At 36.1% G+C, this 19,165-nt stretch overlaps 3 protein-coding genes across 5 annotated transcripts in view; 1 reads left to right on the forward strand and 2 right to left on the reverse strand.

The window, feature by feature from the left end:
* Positions 1–19,165, reverse strand: part of Cox10 (Cytochrome c oxidase assembly factor 10) — a 127,633-nt gene that overhangs the window by 26,659 nt on the left and 81,809 nt on the right. The window lies entirely within an intron of this gene.
* Positions 1,599–4,652, reverse strand: LOC136409878 (trypsin-7-like). The gene is made up of 6 exons (XM_066391708.1): positions 4,500–4,652; positions 4,003–4,204; positions 2,642–2,795; positions 2,183–2,314; positions 1,936–2,049; positions 1,599–1,803 (listed from the first exon to the last, which is right to left on the reverse strand). The coding sequence occupies exons 1-6, from the start codon at positions 4,552–4,554 to the stop codon at positions 1,624–1,626; spliced, it is 837 nt and encodes a 278-aa protein (XP_066247805.1). The 5' UTR covers positions 4,555–4,652; the 3' UTR covers positions 1,599–1,623.
* Positions 16,770–19,165, forward strand: part of nemy (no extended memory) — a 44,772-nt gene continuing 42,376 nt past the window's right edge. Inside the window, exon 1 of one of the 2 annotated variants that reach the window (XM_066391982.1) lies at positions 16,770–17,009. In XM_066391982.1, coding sequence (XP_066248079.1) covers positions 16,834–17,009 — 176 coding nt within the window. In that variant the 5' untranslated portion in view covers positions 16,770–16,833. The remainder of the gene's footprint in view (positions 17,010–19,165) is intronic. The other variant, XM_066391981.1, reaches the window with a different exon arrangement.

Consider the following 19,165-nt stretch of genomic DNA (forward strand, 5'->3'; position numbering starts at 1 on the left):
GCAAGGCCTTTTAAATGACGTATCACTTACCCTATCACCCCTAGTAGCATTTTAGGGGTTGCGGTCACTGCGCAACAGGGTGAAACAATTAGGAGGTGAATTTTATCGCAAGTTCTCCCTCTATAAAAATAAAATTGATGTGTCTTAGCGTTTATCGATAAAAGAAAATTCATTGGCACAAGCAAGCGTCTGTTTTCCTTTCGATGAGCCACCCGGTATATGTCTTTGCATCTAGGAAGACAGCGTTAAGTTGTCTGAGAAATAATAAGTATTGTAGTTTTGATGATAGTGGGTTGCAATGAGGTAAGGAGTAAAGATTTTAAATTTTAGAAAGAAGCTTTTGCAAGGGAGCGGTTGCCGCGTAAACCTGAAGAATTTTGAATATTTCAGGTGTAAACTCACGTCAGAGAAAACCAACCTATGCAGTCCTTATTTAGTCAAGATTTAGGAAATTTAGAAGAAGAATGTCTGGCCAGACTCAACCATAACCACATGAGAATATAAAATTTTTAGAAGTTAAAATTAGTTAATTATCCAGGAAAAAATTAAGGAAAGGAGAAACTAGTAGGTAAATAGTCAAGTCTTAAATGTAAGTTCGTATCATTTAACAATGGGGCGTTACTCCGATGTTGCTTTCTGCGATTTGTGGAAGACTTTTGATTGTGTTTCTCGTTCTAATTTGGTGCCTAAACTTAAGATAGCCTTTGCTTTGGTATTTAAAACATAAGCAACAGTACGCTATGATTGATAGTAACTTTTCAATGATCATGGATATTCGACATGGAGTTCCACAAACTTTGGCGCTCGGTCCTCTTCTACCTTTGTAAGTGAGGGCTCCGGGTATCGACACTATAATCTTTGCCGATGATATAGCTTTGATGGCATCTGAAGAGGAGTTGAAGGATCTGCCCTTCAGGTGCTAAATTGGACACATAGTTCAGACGTTAAAAGAACTGTGAGAGGGATGTTAAGACTGAAATTAAGGAATGATTTCACGGGGCCTTTTTTGCTACGAGATATACCAGACAAATCCAGATTTTCACCGATACCCTACACGAGGTGTGGACGATGTTTGAGTAAATATCTGAGCCTAACGACAGGTAGGAAGGTCGCTATTTATTTTGGACCTTTATTCTATAAGAAGTTACTATATTTGGTGAAGATACCACAGCGCTTTAAAAGAAAATTTTATAAAGATTTTAAGTTTTTCTTTTTGAGTCTTTGCTACGTATAGATTTGTTCATTTTGGTCCAGGTTAAAGGCTAAAGATTCAAGGTTTCTTCAGTTTTCTTTGGTTTCCGAAATACGTTATTAGAGCCTTCTTAGCACTCAAAATATTGAACAAGGAACTAATGTCTGATTAGAATTATGTCGCTGACTTACCCATGCTACTTAGTAATATTACAGGGCAGGTATCAAACCAAAGAATATATTATAGACCTAATTCAAGTTATAGATACATAGAATTGTAAATAAAATAGCATACAAACCACAGTGGAAAGTTCCCTTACTTAGTCCTTATTCCACAGCAATGAAGCATTATCCCACTCGTTATGTTCGAGGTTTCCGCTTCAAATAAAACAAGATTTCAATTAACATTTCAATGATAACTTTATTACTCAATCATTCATTAAAAATAACTTTGCTATGATCGACAGAATTAAGAATATCGTCGATGTATTCCCTGAAGTAAGCTACCTTGGTGAAGACACCAGGAGAACCCGATTGTGCACACCTGTCCGAACCCCAGGAGGTGATTCCAAGTTGGTAACCGTTGGCGGTCAGAGGTCCACCAGAGTCGCCCTACGTAATAGATAGAAAAAATTGAAAATGAAAAGTACCCAGATATTGAAGATTTCTGGATGAAAAGTAGAGGATCTTTTATCGAGTCTGAAGACACCTTTGAGGTATTTAGCTCATATTTTCTGAACTTACTGAACAAGTATCTTTCCCGCCTTCCTTGTAACCTGCACAGAACATTCGATTGGTGATAAGCGACCCGTAATAATTTCTACACGTTTGAGTCACAATTTCTGGAAGTTCCACTTTCTAATGAAAAGATAAGTAGGCAAATCAGGAGTGCTGACGCATATAAATTTTTGATCGGCTGCAACTGATTGTGCGTTAATGTGGCAAGTGGGTAAAGCTAAATATTTGAGTCGGTAATGTTTTTCTTATGTACCTGTAAAATGACGGGCAGAGTGGAATCATCTGGATCTGTTTGACCCCATCCAGTTGCTATGGCAATCTCTCCCTGTTCGATATCGTAGTCTGGGCTAGGTAAATTTATGGTCCCTACTTGTTCATTGAGAACCTGATTAAAATTGTTGTTTTTAAATATAAAATACGAGTAAGGCATTTATAGATGTTAAATCGTACAGAAGCGAATGACCTATTCGCGTTCGCCTCCATAGAATTTACCACCTTCAGGGCCACTTGAGTTCAACTATTCTAGAAATATTTTTAAATTGTTAGCATTCTATTTTATAAGTTTTGTTAAAGTTCGTTCAAGTTTTAGGTTAATTGCTCTCGCAGGTCTTATCAATAGAATATTAAAAGAATAATTGTGATCTCCAGTTTCATCCACCTAAAGTAGATCCAATAACATTTGCAACAGCATTTAAATCAAAGAATGACTTACTAAGGGCGTTTCCAATTTCAAAATGGCTACATCATAGTCGTAGGTGTCGATATTGAAACTATCTGGATAGTAAACGGAAGTAATCCTAACGACTTGCCCTCCCGTGGTTCTGTTTGCTGATCCCGCTCTAATGGTCAGATGGTGGGGATCCACACTGAAACAAATATTGTGTTAGTTAATAAAAAGGACTTGATTTATAAAGTCAAAGCCAATGGCAGTGCGTCCCCGGTAAATGGTGAAATGGCTTCCGTGATCACCCGATTTATCCCCCAGCGAAAAAAATAATGTAATGCTTGCCCTGCTAATAATACGCCTTGAAATTTTTCTGCCACATAAAATTAGTTTTCCTCTAATTGAAACACGCACAATTGTACAAATAACATAATAATAACTGATTACCTTAGAACTCAATTGTCCTAATTATTACTATCTCTAGCCGCATGCAAACCGTTATAGACCTACAACACGGTTCTAATGAGTCACCCAATATTTTAGCGTTCTCTAGGGGTAATTCCAGCGATGCCCTGTAAACACGTAAACACGACAACTTCCAGGCATCAAGTATTAAAAGCCTCACGCTGAAAATCTGTTGAATATTTAAGCGAAAGCAAAGCTAAAAGGTGCAATCTTTTTCTTTCCTGTATCCAGGGGTCCATTAAAAGGTGGACCATTTAATTTTCTGTGGAGAAAAGAAGAGCAAAATGTAGACTTTTTGGAACCATTTTAAGGTGAATTAACGGGCGAAGGGCAATGAATCTCAAACCATACATACATATATTTGTCATATAGAATATTTGTTGAAATTATGATGCGACACTGCTTATACTTTAAATGTTTTGTTTCTGCTTGCCTTTTGTTCATGTTGCAAGAATTTAGAGATTTTCTGGGTTCTTTTTAAGAAGGGCCATATGCGAACTCATTTGACAATCCTTTATTTATGATGTCAAACTGGGGTAGTCCTTGGTGAAAGTTCTTTCTTTTTGCTAGCACATGTGTTTTTGGTCTAATTCTAAGAACCTTAGCTGGCAGGTCAATTGCATTGGCCTGGTTTTTAGTTTTTGTAAGTTAGTTCATTTTTCCCACTCGTACCATAAGGACCTACTCAATAAAATTCTCACTACTCTGTAGAAGTGTATATTTCTTGTTCTCTACGGAGACTCAAAATATCTCAACAATATTCTTTGTTAAGGATATTCTTTATTTTGACAACGTATTTTGGTGAAATAGTGATGTCACCAAAGCACGTTGCGCATCTCATTAACACCCCGAGGAAACGATCGTATTAGAAGATCATGCAGGTACCTTTCTGCTTAAAGGTGTGGAAGGTACTGAAAAATGCTGATTAAAGCAGACAGACTTACTCGTAAATGCAGTGTGCAGCAGTAAGGACAAAGTTTTCCTGTATAATGGATCCCCCACAATTGGGCAGATCGTCGATCATCAGAAGCACTTGATAAGGATAATCCTCGATATTCGCCGGACTACCTCCGATTATGCGGAGCGGATTCTCATAGTTCAGTCGAAATATGCGATGCCGATCGAAGTACCTAGGAATGGAGTTGCCTGGAACAGAGGGGTAGAAAAATACAATTACACATGCAGTTGAGTATAATTCCACTACAGGACAAAAAGTACACGACAATATGCTACTGGGAACTTACATCCTTAAGCTTATTTTCTGCAACTTTTGCGTTAATGCCACTTTAATTTTTTTTTACATTTTCATGCCTTGTATCTGAGATAAAACTCTGAAAATTCCGCAATTGTGTCTTCGTTTTGAAGGGTCTAAGCTTTGAATAACAACTGTTTTATAAATAAAAATAGATTACAATTACTGGAAATTCCTACTTATACTCACATATGACTACCAAACTCATAAAAATGACACAGTGGCACTTGAAGCATTTCATCATTGTACTTCTTCTCACACTTTGCGGCAGCCACTAGAGCGAACCACTTAATTATATGTAATCAAAAGCGAATTAGTGTGATTCGTATTTATAAGTATCGTCTGCCAATCAATCGCAGTAGTACATGATCGTTTATCAGAGATAATATTTTGATTGTGTGTAATACATACCACCAACAGGATTAATATTAATTAAATAGGATCATTGGCATGGAATAAGATGTTTAGTAATATGCACAGGAAAACCACAGAACGTCACTAAAGGTACCTGTGTAGTGGAATATGATGTGATGCAGAGGAAATTTGTTGGAGGCATCAAAATCGGATATTGGACGATACGTATTAACGAAAGCAGTTGGAAAACTAGAGTCATTAGATATCATATCTCGCATCTGCAACAAAGTGTACCAAAAATAATACTCGGGTGACGAAAGGACGCACGTTTTCGTTAATCCAGAACCTCTCCGCCCTAGAGGTACCTCATATTTATTGGCGGAGGTATTGGATAATATTCTGTTTAAATCATTATCGATTGCCTTGGGATTCGTCACGCTATTTATTTAGATTTTCTGTATTGGAAAGTGGATTTCTCTCTGAAATTCCCAATTTCTAGTTTTAATTTTCATCGAGGTAGTGGGGCTTAAAATACTGCCACGTGATAGCAAAATTGGGAGAGATTAAGCGTATGGAAAGGCATTCTTCGTCTCTGTCTCTTTTTGTCGATGTCTGCAGTTCTCGAAGTGTTGTCTACCTCCAGTATTGTCTCTATGCCTCTTTTGCATACCTTCTCACACCGTATAAACTAAATATACCATTTGCGGTGAATAACAATCTCTAACATTGATAAAGGGCTTCACTGCCCAAATTTTCATTCTCTTGTTGCGAATAAGTCATGTTCCCATGTGTCCATGTTTCAACCCTTCAAAAAGTAACTAACGGCAATTTCTTTCCAAGTTCCATTTAAAATTTTTCAGTTAATTTTTTCTATATACGCGGTGCACTTCCTTAAATATTTCTTGGTGTAAACTAGAAATCGGTGTCCTAAAACGTTTTATTATAGTTTCCTTTCTAACCTCGTTCGCTAAAGTTCTCTAAAAAAACTCCCCAATATGCAGAATAACTTAAATACCATTGGATGAACTTCAGGTTAGTGGAAAAGTTATTCAAAGTTGTTGAAAACACCATACTACGAAATAAGATTATTCAATGAATTCATTCCTGATGCAAATTCCAAAATCATTCTTGCTAGAGTCCTGTATTATTCATTAACCAAAGGCAATGTGCGCGACAGCAGAAAAAAGTCCCGAGGCAAGATCAACAATTTCCATAATCTGATACTCAATTTTGAAACGGTTCACATCTCACCGATCATATCACTAATTCGGTGGATATTTATCATTAGAAATAGCTTTACAAATTTCCAGTTTTTGTTTTCTTCTCTATGTATGAACTGCTTCTCGTTGGTTCCTTGCTCATAGACAAGTTGCCATTGATCCATTACATGCACTCAATCTGAGAGTGAGGATGGAAAAGTTGCTGAGACTGAAAAGAGCTTAGAATGGGAGTGGGACAAGGAGGCGGAGGGGAAGAGCTGAGGAAAAAATATGCTCTCTTTGCCGATCATGAAGTAGTTTTCTTGCTCAACGTCTAGGACCTCAAATACCCTTATGCATCAATTTGAAAACGTTTCCCGTATTTCAAATGTCTTCCTTATCTTCGAAGAAATTGAAATTGAAATTTTTAAAATTCCAGCAGTTTAGTGCATGCCAGACAAATTTTGAATACAGGGCAAAATTCTCTAAATTTGTAAGAGAAAATTTTGTAGCTGTTCCCAAGTTAGGGAGCAAAATCATGCACATTTACGGATTGGTACCAACAAATAATACAATAATAATTTAACGTATCTGTTAAATAGTATTAAAAAAATAGTCTCATATGCATAGATACTGACGAAAATAGAAAACGTCAAAAAATAATATGACGCAAAAGATGATGAAATCTGAAATTTTCGTGTTTCTGTTACGGATCATCTCCTCCGTTACGTTCCTAATCATGCATGCAATAAACATTATCACTCTGGTAAAACATAGTGGTAATGGTTATCATTTTCACGCTATGGAATTCTTTATCAAACTCATCTGCACTTGACCTGATTGAAAAAGAGGAAATGGGCGTTTCTGATAATTACGTAATATACATATATACGTATATGTGACAAATTCACGAGATTATGTGGATAGAAACATCAAGGCAAATGACGAGGCGTCGGTTCTAATATGTAATCATTATCAAAACAACAAGACCAAAATGGTATATACCGTACCTTTTAAAATGAATGCCATATGGACTTTTTCAAATGAGAATTTAATAATTAAATGGCGCTAAACAAGTACTCCCAAGACCGTTTCAAAAATCAACTTGGTCCATTTGAAATCATGTTAATGAAAGTTTCTTACCAAAAATTGTTATAAGTCAATTCCCCTTGATTGTTCTATTCATCTAGTAGGCCTAGTTCAACTAGAATCTTCTAGCTTATTTCGTTCACCTGTAATTGAGCCGTGTCGGAACGTATACAACCCTGTATAATAAAAATCCGTTTTTGAATGCTGATGTTTACATACTATGTAAAAGGAAATACACGCCTTTTTCAAAATTCGTCAATATTCGGTCGCTATTCGATCTTGTTCTATCAACCCAAAATATTTTCAACAATGCGATGTTGACTTTACCCCATAGTATATAATTCCACAGGGTCAAACCTCTAAACCAGCGGTCGCTAAAGTTTTCGTCAAAGAGCTCCTTTGTCATCTTCCGGCTGTAACGCTCAAATTCCACTGATCAACAATTTGTCTCATTTTGTCGTGAAAAAAAAACGATTCGTTTTAATTTTCATTAATTATTCTGAAATGGGGAAGACGGAACTAAAAAGCGCGCGTACCCAGCGTCCCAACGACGCGGGCGTCTCATGCGTCGACGTCGTCGCAAGCGGCGGCGGCGGCAGCAGCACCAGCAGGAGGAAAGAAAGAACAACAAAATCAACACACCCCGGCTGGCTGGATGCTCGCAGGCAGTTGTTTCGGTCCTCCAAGCGGCATCGTTTGGCGGGATAGCGACGCCTTTTGTTTACGACGACAACGACACATCTCCTCGACAGTGTATTGTTTCGTGACACTCGCATCAATTCAGCCTACGTTGATTCGTAAATCTGCGTTCAACGCGAGTTTTCATTGAGCGGAACGGATTAGAAACGGGGATCCAGATGAGCGAGGAAGCTGCGACCGCATCCGGATAACATGGAGGGAGCGGCGGATGGGAAACGGTAAGGGGTGGGGTTGTTATTTGTGTTTTGTTTATAGGCTAAAAGTACTAAACATAAAGATAACTGAAAAATATGGCAGGAAGGGATCAATGCCATGCAATGCAAATCTAGTTGATGCCCAGAAGTTGATACTTTGATGAGCATCAACACAAAGGCCGAAAATGTCAACTCGCGAACAAATATAGTCGAATTCTGCGTAAATAAAGCGACAGAGACAGACTCTCTAAGGGGCAAGGGGTATTCGCCCCGGATGTGCATAATGACATATTATTTATTCTTTACTTAATGGCCTTTGTTGAGGTCGAGCTGGCTTTGAGGTTTCGGATTTCGCATTTCGCGCATTGTAGTAACCTTTACAAGCATGCTTTTCCAGAATAGTTTATAATTACTATGATTTTTGGGAACCGCTGAAATCGACATTCTGCACTAGTGAAATTTGAACTTCCCTCAATCGTTGTGCATAATTAATAATTAATTAATTTGCAACTTGATTAGTGCATTTGGATTGTAGAGAACGTAGCTAAGAGTTGGGAGCCGTATTGGAGAACATAAGAAAATATTTTTCAAAAACGGAAAATTTGTGCAAGTAACAACTAGTCAAATAATCCTCCTGTGGCAACAAAAAATTATTTAAAAGAACCCATGCATTCATGCCTAAGAATGGAAATATAGAAAACGATAAGAGACACGAATTCAATGAAACTGAGCCAGATTATCTATTTAAAGCCGCTCCGTAGATACGTGAGAAAAACTGAATATCTGTTTCGATTTTTTTTTTTTCGTAAACTGCATTATCGAATTGCGAAACAAACATTATTGATATATTTTCTTAGCACGCAAGATGCAAAAGGTCTAGTGTTTTTTTCGCTATGACCGCCATGTAGGAGCTGTGTAAACTAAAGCTTAAATCAAAACCTGGATGACCCTTGGTTATGTAAAAAAATATTTTTAATAACTTTCAAACAAGTACAAGTGTGCTAATTAGTATAAGTGGTACTTGAAACTAATTATCAATCGTGGAATCTTGCAATACACCATTTTACTTTTGCTACTCACTTTAAGCAGAGATCGTGCATAAACACCAACAAAAATTGTAAGCAAAATTAAACTAAAATATCTGCAGGCAGAGATGGTCTGCACCAATGAATTTCAGAGTTAACAATCCCTCATATATTGGATTTACTCGATAAAATTTCTAATATACTTAGCCTGATTATTTAAGAAATGGAGACAGTGGAGTCGCATTTCGGAACATGCGAAAATATTCCTATAAGATATTAGAAAATCGGAAGCTTTGACCAATTACCAAATACCAAAATAGAACATTTGCACCAGTAGCCTTTACAGTGAAAAATCCGTCAAGTCTAACATAGTCGTGTATATTAACAGAAAATTCTACGTGTTAGTTGCTTAAAATGCAGTAATGTAATGGAGTCATCTTTCAAGTTATGAAAATAATGATTATCAATAAAGGAATACGTAATGTGAAATATTAACTACCGAAACGCATTTCCTATAGCAAACAATTTGATATAACTATGAAATATGAAAAATACTTTGAAAAATTGTCATTACTAATATAGACCTTCCGCACCAATGAATTCCAAATTGCGCTAGCTATCCAATTAAGAAGTCAATCAAGCTAAAATAATCTTCAAGTTAATTTGCTTTGAGTAAATTATCCAAACCACAATCCGGTTCATATTTATAGATCAGAAAATACACCTTCCAGATCGAAAACAAACACACGTCTGTTTATAGTTAGTCACAGTTAACCCGAGGGGGAGTTATGCCTTGTAAGTTACCTACAGGAAGAAATTAATATGTCGCTCGCGGGTTCAATGCCATTAGCATTTCGGTCTAACTTTAGCATTGTTGGTGATAATGGTAAATTATTTATACAGCCCGCTGTGAACATCAAAGAACGATTAAAGAGGATGATGTGCTATTTTCCACATGTTGTTTACCAAGTTGGACGATCCATTTAGGAGTAAATATATAGTTTCAGGTCCATAAGAGAAGCAGATTATCTCCGCATGTTTAAGTTAACTTAGAGCTCAAAGAGCCCTCAAAAAGTCTGAAGCACATTTTGAAACGCTGTTCCAATTTTTTTAGAATTTTATTCTTCAAAATTAGCTTTCCATATTTTCTAATAGCCAATCGGAAACTCTCTTCTTTCTCTCGGTCTAAAATTGGAAATACGGATCTGTCCCGCCGATCCCTCCAATGTTGTTTTATAAATTATGAATAACACATGTGGTAAAAGGCTTTAATGGATTTGTTCTCATCATGTTTAAAGCCACTTCTCGTTTCTTAAACGTTTATTTTGATATCATGTTGACAGTTTCACACATATTGCTCCCGTTGTGTTGTAAATCTTTTTATGGCTATATCGAGAGCGAAGTTACGATTTGTAAAGTATCTTTATTATCAGTTGAAACTGTGAAAAAACCTCTTACGATATACATTAAAGAAATACAGGACAAAGGTGTAAAAACAATATTTTCTGAGTTATTATAACAAATAAGATTAATAGGTATATATTATTTTTTAATTCAATTTAAATATAGGTTTCATCATTCTCATCATCAATGGAGGCACTATCGGTGCTCGGTCAAATAATTATTGTGGCAACAAAAGGTGACACGTGATAATCGTTTTCTTTTTGCAAAATTATGAGCTACACAATTTTTCCAGCCTATGTCTACTAGCCTCTGCAGGATTCATCTTTACATCACTTTATTTTCTAAATGGCTTTCAAAGGGCTTCCAAAAAGCCACATCTAACTGATACATTCAGGTCTTTTATTTGTGAATAATTATTTTAAATAAATACATACCTATCAAGTTAATACGCTTGTAATAATACAGTTAATTCTCTGAAAAGTGTACATATAAAACTATGAATGACTTAATTTAACTATATAACGCCAAAAAATCAATTTTAAACGCCCTTTGTCGACGCCACTGGTTTCAATTTGTTTACACCTACGAGTACTAGTCCCCCACCGGAGTGCTGGGGCATGTCAAATATTCGTCGTTTCGTAATCTACGCCGAGACAATATTCATTTGGTCTACTGGTTTAGACATCCGAAATGTTACAGGGCCCGTTCACTAGATAGAGGAAACTAATTAATTTTATGTTGTGATATTTTTGACCATTCCTTCTATAGGCAAGATTTTTAATTGATATTAAAAATACTACAGAGGCGAAGGCATACTGATTTGAGAAATACGTACGCTTTTGAATATATCAGTGCAGGCTTGGTTTCATCGGTTTTGCTCATATACAATTGACTCTAATTGACGGTCGTTAACTCTCTAACAAAGCTGTGGTAATACTGGTTTGGCAAAAGACTATGAGACAAAGGTTGAAAACTGCATCGAATAATTTCTTTGGGAGCGTATGCGGTAAAGTTAACTTGTCACACGCATTTTTGACCTAACAGAAAAATTTTATCACACATGTGCCTATAAAAATTAGGCAAATATTGAATGGAGTGTAAATGAAACGTGGTATTCTATTAAGGAGGTTGATTAGGAATTTGACTTTAGCTTATATATTGTATGACAAAAAAAATGCATCACCCAGTACAAGTGAACATTTTTAAACCAAACATTTTTTGCAAATATTTATGATGTTAAAAATAACGATTAATAATGTTTTTATTGGAAAAATCATATCCTATACAATCCAAATTCAGTAATGGATCGCCCCTCCATTTAAACAAATACATTCTACGGTTCACCTGGGTATACTTTTCATAAGATGATCTATGACGCCCTGAGGGATTTCATACCAAGAAACTTGTAGTTCATTACATAGCTGTTGTGGGTTCATTGGAGGGTTCAGAAGCATTCCCAACCTTCGACCCATCATATACTAGATATGTTTGATAGGTGAAAGGTCGGGCGAACGTGCAGGCCATGCGAGAATATCGATGTGGGCCTCTTGCAGGAACTGTAATGTATCTACAATTTTCATTTCATTATCTTAATCAGAAAAGAAGTTATTTTAACAAATATCTAAATGATGTGGCCCCTTTGGAGGGCCATATCTCAGTAATGGAGCTCTGTCGGACCGATATTTATAGGGATTTTTTTTACTATTTTTGACTCTACATTCAGTTTCTTAAGTTTTGTACAAACTTTTCCAAACACCCTGCATATTTATTTTCAGCGAATTCTTTCCAACCGATTTAACGGTGATGTCGCGTTTCATACAGGTATTTCAGGCGCTTTTAGGAAAACTTCACGATTATGAACTTGAACCAATTTTTAGCTAAATTTTCAGAGAAGTTTAAAGGTGATCTCTAATTTATTGTATCTCAGATTCGGATAAAGCAATTGCGGAAACAATACAACAAGCAATTTTTCAAAAAATCCTTCAAAGTATGATCTCATTTTCAGCTCACTTTTTTCAGGTGATTTAATGCTGATGTCGAATTTTGTGCTTCCCACATGCATGAACATCACTCTCTGTATGTATCAATTTTAATCTATCAGTAACTGAGGTTCAAAGATACATCCTATATTTGCAATATTAACACTTCAGCAAGAACAACCTCGCCTAGCCACGAAACTTGAATTTCGTTCTCATTGTAAAATACAATCGATTTTTTAACAAACTACAATGCATAGGACATGAGTTTAATTGACAAATAAATGATACAGAGCAGTCGAGAAAAGTTTACCAACCTTCCCCTTTGTGAAAGTTTGCGGGTAAAATTACGGCCCTTTAAATGAAAAGGATTCTGGGGTAAAATGGAGCTTCAGATGCCATGAAATATTAAAGACAATGCGGCGTTGAACGTGGGTTTTTGTTAAATTTTAAATCGAATTTTCTGAAACATTAATCACCTTCAGCTTATAACATATTTTTCGTTACAAAATTCTAATTTTTACATAAATTTTAAATTAGTAAATCTGACCGATGTTCTCGTATTCATCCATGCATAAAGTTAGTTTGAAGTGAAAATCTTTATGCAATTTTGCAATCTAGGCAGAGATTTCAAGCAAAACATGTTATAAATGTCTAAATTTACTGAAAACAACTGTACGTTCCCAGTATCATCAAAACACGGTCTCAACGTGCCTCTAAAACGAGCCTTTTTCCTTTTCCCTCTGCCTTGTTCTTCCGGGACAGGAGATTTCTTCCAGAATAACGACCCAAACTCTCTTATATTCGTCCCATTTCTGCCTATTTAAACAAGAACAGAGTAAGTAGGGCACATGAAAGTTTAAGTTCTTTGAGGAGATTTCCCACTAGAAGCCTTCGCGAAATTGCTGAAAATAAACTGACACCTGACTTGAATATTTTCTTCCAAATGCATGAAAATCATTGTGGTTTTCTTGGAACTAAAATATTTTTTTAGGGAGAATAAACTTATTTCTAAATAGTAATGTACCTCATTAACAAGATTATTCTCGGGAATAACTATTCTGGATGAGGTTAGTTTCATAACTTTCTGTAAACCAGATTTTAAGATTAACCAGTGGAATCCAACTCCAATTAAAGTTGAGAATCCCTAGGTTTAACCCTTAGGCCCAGTTGTACACCCTAATTTTAAACTCGAACTGTTTAGGTCTCAAACTTGTCGAATATTCTATTATTTCCCTGTTAAAATTTGCACAATTGGGCCTTATTAAGCAAAATCCATGGTTTCAGCATGATTTTTGTATTTCTGCGAATTTCTCTTTTACCTTCGGTGCGGAGTTAAGAGTGGTAAGATATCGGAAGCGCCACGTCGCACTTCTATTCTAGCACCATCTGTGATTTGCCAACAGTTTCATCGCTGCTCTTAGTCTTGTCGTTTCGATGTCACGAAATCGGCAACAACTCTTTTAGTTCAAACGAGTTTCAGAAAAATATCTGTAAATCTATTTCATTCAGCAAGTCTATTTCGTAAATCCAATTTGGTCTGGCACTAATGTTGCAAATTAAGGCGGCTACCTAAGAGACCGTCGAAAGTTATATTAGTGTCTACCGACAAAGCAAAACTCATTAAGCCCCCTGATTAATACATTAGATAATCTAAAAACGGCTAAAACAGAGCTGATTACCTCCATTTCTTCCAAAGTAGGACGTACGTAAAAATTTAAAAAGACTATACTAGAGTATGTAAGGGATCCCATGCAGGTGTTCTGTGATTGGATTTTACTACGGTCGTAAATTTTTCAGGGTAAGCCCTCAGGCCCTTGCGAACACAGAATGGAAGTATAAATTATTGCCTGAAATGTAGAAAAGTAGAAGCTCCTTTGGGTCGTAATAAACTTAACGGATAAAGAACCGATATAGTTTTTATTCCGATGATTTGGCTAATGTAATTTTGCTGCTTGTGACAATGACAAATGGAATAATGGTAATTTATCGAACAAGAGTATTAATGATGGTGTGTAATAAACTAGATATTTAACACGCGATCCTATGCAACCTATACTTATTTAACCAATATTGGTCGGTCATTAACACACGAAATAGTTACAATATTTTTCCGCTGACGATAACTATTGGTTAAAGTTCTTAAAGAAAATTTAATGCCGGATGTGAATTTCAAAGAGTAGTTAGATGGGGCTCGTGGACGCAACCCACCATCCATAGGAGTATTGCTGGAAGAATGTGGGTTGACTACTTCAATAGTTCAAAAGAGATGACAGGAACAGAATCATCACATAAAGCAGAAATATAAATGACAAAACTGAATGTTTTATAATCCAGCTCTGTCCGTTGAGTAACCATCAAGTAGGACAATAATATCGCGTTTGTTACTGTTGGGCATTATTGGCTGCCTATAATAAAATCGGCATTAAAGTAAGGCAACTGAAAAATTGAGCGTTAAAGTGGATCATTAATAATCGCTTTTATATGTAGCATGTAACAATTTTTTAATAGTCAAATGGATGAAAATATGTATTCATTAACACGTTCACTACGCTCGTGAGTTGCACGTGATAACTTTTTTTGATAGTGAAGGGATATCGAAAACTAATAAAGTTGCAAAGTCGCAAAGAATGAATTCATATGAATAAATGGCGTTTCGTTTGAGGGGAGAATCAGCAAATAACCTGAAAAAGAAATGTATGAAAACTTTAGAATCTCCTGGTCTCCTGGATCCTTATCCTTTACGAACCTGTGAAAGTGAGAATGAAATTTTTGGCGACACTGATTGGCGATTTAAAAATTTTGACAGACCTCAGTTTGGATCAACTTTCACACTGTGAAAAGATTTATTTCGCCGATCTTCATATTGATTGAAATTTTCAGTTTTTCCACCCTGTATACTATACAGGATGATCTCTAAGGGTATTCCGATATTTAAGGAGCTGATTCTTTGGATTGTTTTAAGACGAAATTGTTATATAAACGTATGTCCTAAAATGGGTCGTTTCCGAAATACAGGATGTAGAATATTAAGAAAAATAAAATATTTTTCTTTGTATTTTCAAAACAGAGCAAGATATTTTATTTGAAACTCGGTATACTTACACAGAAGTCCAAACGGTACATTTCCTCTCTTTTAAAGAAAAATTCTGTAACCATAGACATGTGTAGGGGTTACCATGTAAATTCTTATATGCGAATGGAGGGTACGCCACTGGTATTTTCCAAATACATACAATACATTTATACATTTATACAATATATTTATATAACATTTTCGTCTTAAAACAATTCAGATAATCGGCTCCTTAAATATCGGAATACCCTTAGGGACCAGCTTGTATAGGTCGCCACCAGATGAGGTCATTTTTAAATGCTCTTTTCCGTATTCACTCTATATACATAAGTGTCGTATTTAAATATCATTGAATACCCATACTGTCACAAAAAAGCGTATTTTCTGACCCTGGACAACCATGTCTCCCTTTTAATGGTCGGCACGCACCTTAACCCCAACCAGGAGACCGAAACGGCATAATTACACGCACGCCGACTCGTATTATTACACACCGCGTGTTGTAACAGCGTCCGTCGTTAATTACTATTATTTCCATGCAGCGAGGGCCAGACGATCTTCCGTCAAAACAACCATATATTTTTACTCTTGGCTTTTTACCATAGTTTTTTGCCCAGCTGGTACTTACACTAACTGCGGGCGAACGTACTTCTCGGCTACGAGTACCATCAAGTCGTCGGTGGGTACCGCTATTCGACAGTGCCGAAAAGGCTTTATTACGAGAAATTTCGATAGTGATGAGTGTTGTTGTTACGATTTTCTGGGTGTTGTTCAATGCGATTCAGTGCGATTCGAATGATTCTGGGATAATGCGATGACTGATACTTGTATACTGGGTGAGTCGTAAAAATTTAATTGTTAAATTATCTTAGGTATAGCACAACTGAACTGAAATAATATCAATTTGAATTGCATATCTGTCTCTGGGCTGTTTATCAATGACATTCCTTCATACTTAGTAAATATACAGAGAACTTCAAAAGTTTCAATCAAATTCACGCAAATAATAAACAATTATTGCAATTCACCTAAATTGAGGTATCTTGTGAGTTATGTATTACTTTTTGACATCCGGACATTTTCCTATATTTTCTTAAGAATAAGGTGTATTTAATGTTACAGCACCAAGATAATTTAATATGCTTAAGAGCCAATTTTTCAAATTCCCAATAACTTTGTCAGCAAGATCATTTCTATATAAACGACGAAATCAAATCAAAGTAGAATATTAAATCGTGGGTTTTGGTATCGTTATAGTAGTGTCAGGTTCAAACTGGTGCATTTTTGTATTAATAAAATAAACTGAAGGGATGAAACCCCAAATTAAATTTCAACTTAAAAATTCCCAAAATCGTCATCAGTCGTCACAAAATATTATTCTATATCTTCACAACAGGTAAACATCTCTTATTTGTTCCAGGCTCTTCTTATAAAAGTGTTAAGTGAAAAGTGCATTTAATATCTTAAAAAAGAAACTATCGTAAAACTGGGTGCGATCGTGACAAAAATGGAAAGCAACTCCGTTTCGCCCATGCCGGAGCAAAACGCGCAGGCGCCCATTGCGGAATTCGACAAAACTCCCCCCACCCCTCCTGAAGACAACTTACCTCTGGAAGATTTACCCCCACCACCCACCACTGTAAACATCCAGGAGGAGAAGGAAAAAGAGGCTCAAGCTGAAAGGTATGTCTTTGTCAATAATTTCTTTGTGAAAACAGTTATTTACCTAACAAGTGCCAAAAATTAATGTCAGAAAATGTGCCCTAGTGCAGCAAAAATACTCTTTAGTGTTAGATCCCCATTAAAGCGCGGAGAGAGTAACTTCCGAGACCAGGCTTGCGTGAGGAAAAGTACTTTCTTACGCTGGAGTATAAAAAATTCATTTTGTGAGAACTCTGTCGATTGTATAATACATTAACGATAGCACAAATACATCATTAATAAATAGGAAACAAGGGGACGGAAAATCCCTTCCTATAGTGATCGAAATAGTATTTGTGGTAGGTTTTAGCTGAGTCACTCTTCCAACTATATTCGGTAATTTCCTTTATTGCGTTATCAATATATCAGCCCGGACTGTCAATGTGTATATTTAACCAGTATTACGTTTTTATGTTTGGGGAGAAAATAGAACGGGATTAAGGGGACGTTCACCCGCATATACTCTAGTAGTAATTCATAAATTATTCCCGCACGAACTACTTTCTTTTTAGTTCTACCATCATGTTTTGGGGTGATTTACATCGGAAACTTCATGGTAATTATTGGGTACGAACCTATCGGTTGGTTAATATTTGATTACTTTATAATTATTCCTTCAAGTGGAAAATATTCCTTAGACTTCTGGAACGAGTGTATTTTATGTGCTCATGAGATAGCCTTCTCTAAGCTGATTCCAGTGATATAAGGTTTTATATGTTTACTTCTTTTATTTTTCTAAGAATTTAATTTAAAACTATTTATAAAGTTCCTTTAATATTTAAATGCTCGTGCCACTTTAAAAACAAAAAAAATGGCGCTACCAAGAACTGACAACAAATTCCAATCCGAACCGGTTCAATCGACCTTGAAGAAGTGCTGCGAGCGCCAGATCGAGGTCAAGGACGAAGGCGTTTCCAAAAACTGGTTATATCAGCATTCCACACATTCCACTGTCATGTGTTTTAGCGCCTCTTTAAGGGGATGCTCTATTTAATAAAGAGAAAGCTCTGAAGATAAGTGGGTCACTTGGTCACCGTAAGTAAGACAAAATACGAAAACGTCAACACCAAAGCCAGATAAAGAGGTCAATATATGTAACACCGGATTGGTCCTTGGAGCCGAGCAATCCAAGTCATTTATCTATCCTTGTCTGAGGATTCCAAGTTGTACGACTGAGAAAGAGACGGGATGATAATATTGGCGGCAGTCTCCCAGATGTCTTTTGTTCGTGTTATCATAACCTCAAAAATATTTGCTTTAATTTTAGTTAAAGGATTGTTGTTATTGTGCTATTTATAACTACAATACAATTAAAATAGTTGGAAATTATGTTTCCGGGCAACAATGGTCACTAATATATGAGACAGGTAGAATGATTAAGGTACTAGGTAGGTGGCCTCATATTTTTTCAATCAACCCCTGTCAGGACCATACCCAGAATAGTGCACAACATCCGACACCTGTGATACTTTTTTGTGTTTTTCCTTGTAGGGGTAGATTGATCCCCTTTCAAAATGATTGATAATTTGACCTTCATAGGATGTCTAAGAAGGTAACTTTACTGTGAGACACAATGGTATTGTGAATCTGGAAGCGGTCACGTTCCTTGAGGTATATCTGGATCCCAGGTTAAACTGAGCATTTTTATGCCAGCCACTTCGCAGGTAAGCAGATCAGGAATTTGAAGCCAATTATAAACCTTTTTGTAGGACCTTCTTGTTTTTCAATATTTACGGTATCCTTTGTTATACATTAAATATAACAATTATGTGGTTGTGATCCTACAAAGAATATTATAAGCGCTTTTACTGATCGGATGATGAAACATCATTTTGTATGTTTTTAATTTTTTAACCGATAGTAGGTAATTAATTGGTACATAAAGTATTTTTGGGACAGGATAAGGGTAACAAGTTTTTTTTTACGTATAAAACAAATAAATCGAAAAATTCAAAATTTTAAATTTGACGTGACCCTTGATGTAGGGTGTACCAACAGTATTTAAGCGGTCATATAATCGGCTTACAACTACTAGGTACCGCAAAAAATCCTGTCGTTTTTTTTTAGGAGGAAAAAATAAAGTAAACGAATATTTCAAATATTATTTATTTATCAAAATAATCATCTTCACTCTCCAA

The sequence above is a fragment of the Euwallacea similis genome, chromosome 7 (genome assembly GCF_039881205.1).
Source record: "Euwallacea similis isolate ESF13 chromosome 7, ESF131.1, whole genome shotgun sequence".
NCBI classification, from domain to species: Eukaryota; Metazoa; Arthropoda; class Insecta; order Coleoptera; family Curculionidae; genus Euwallacea; species Euwallacea similis.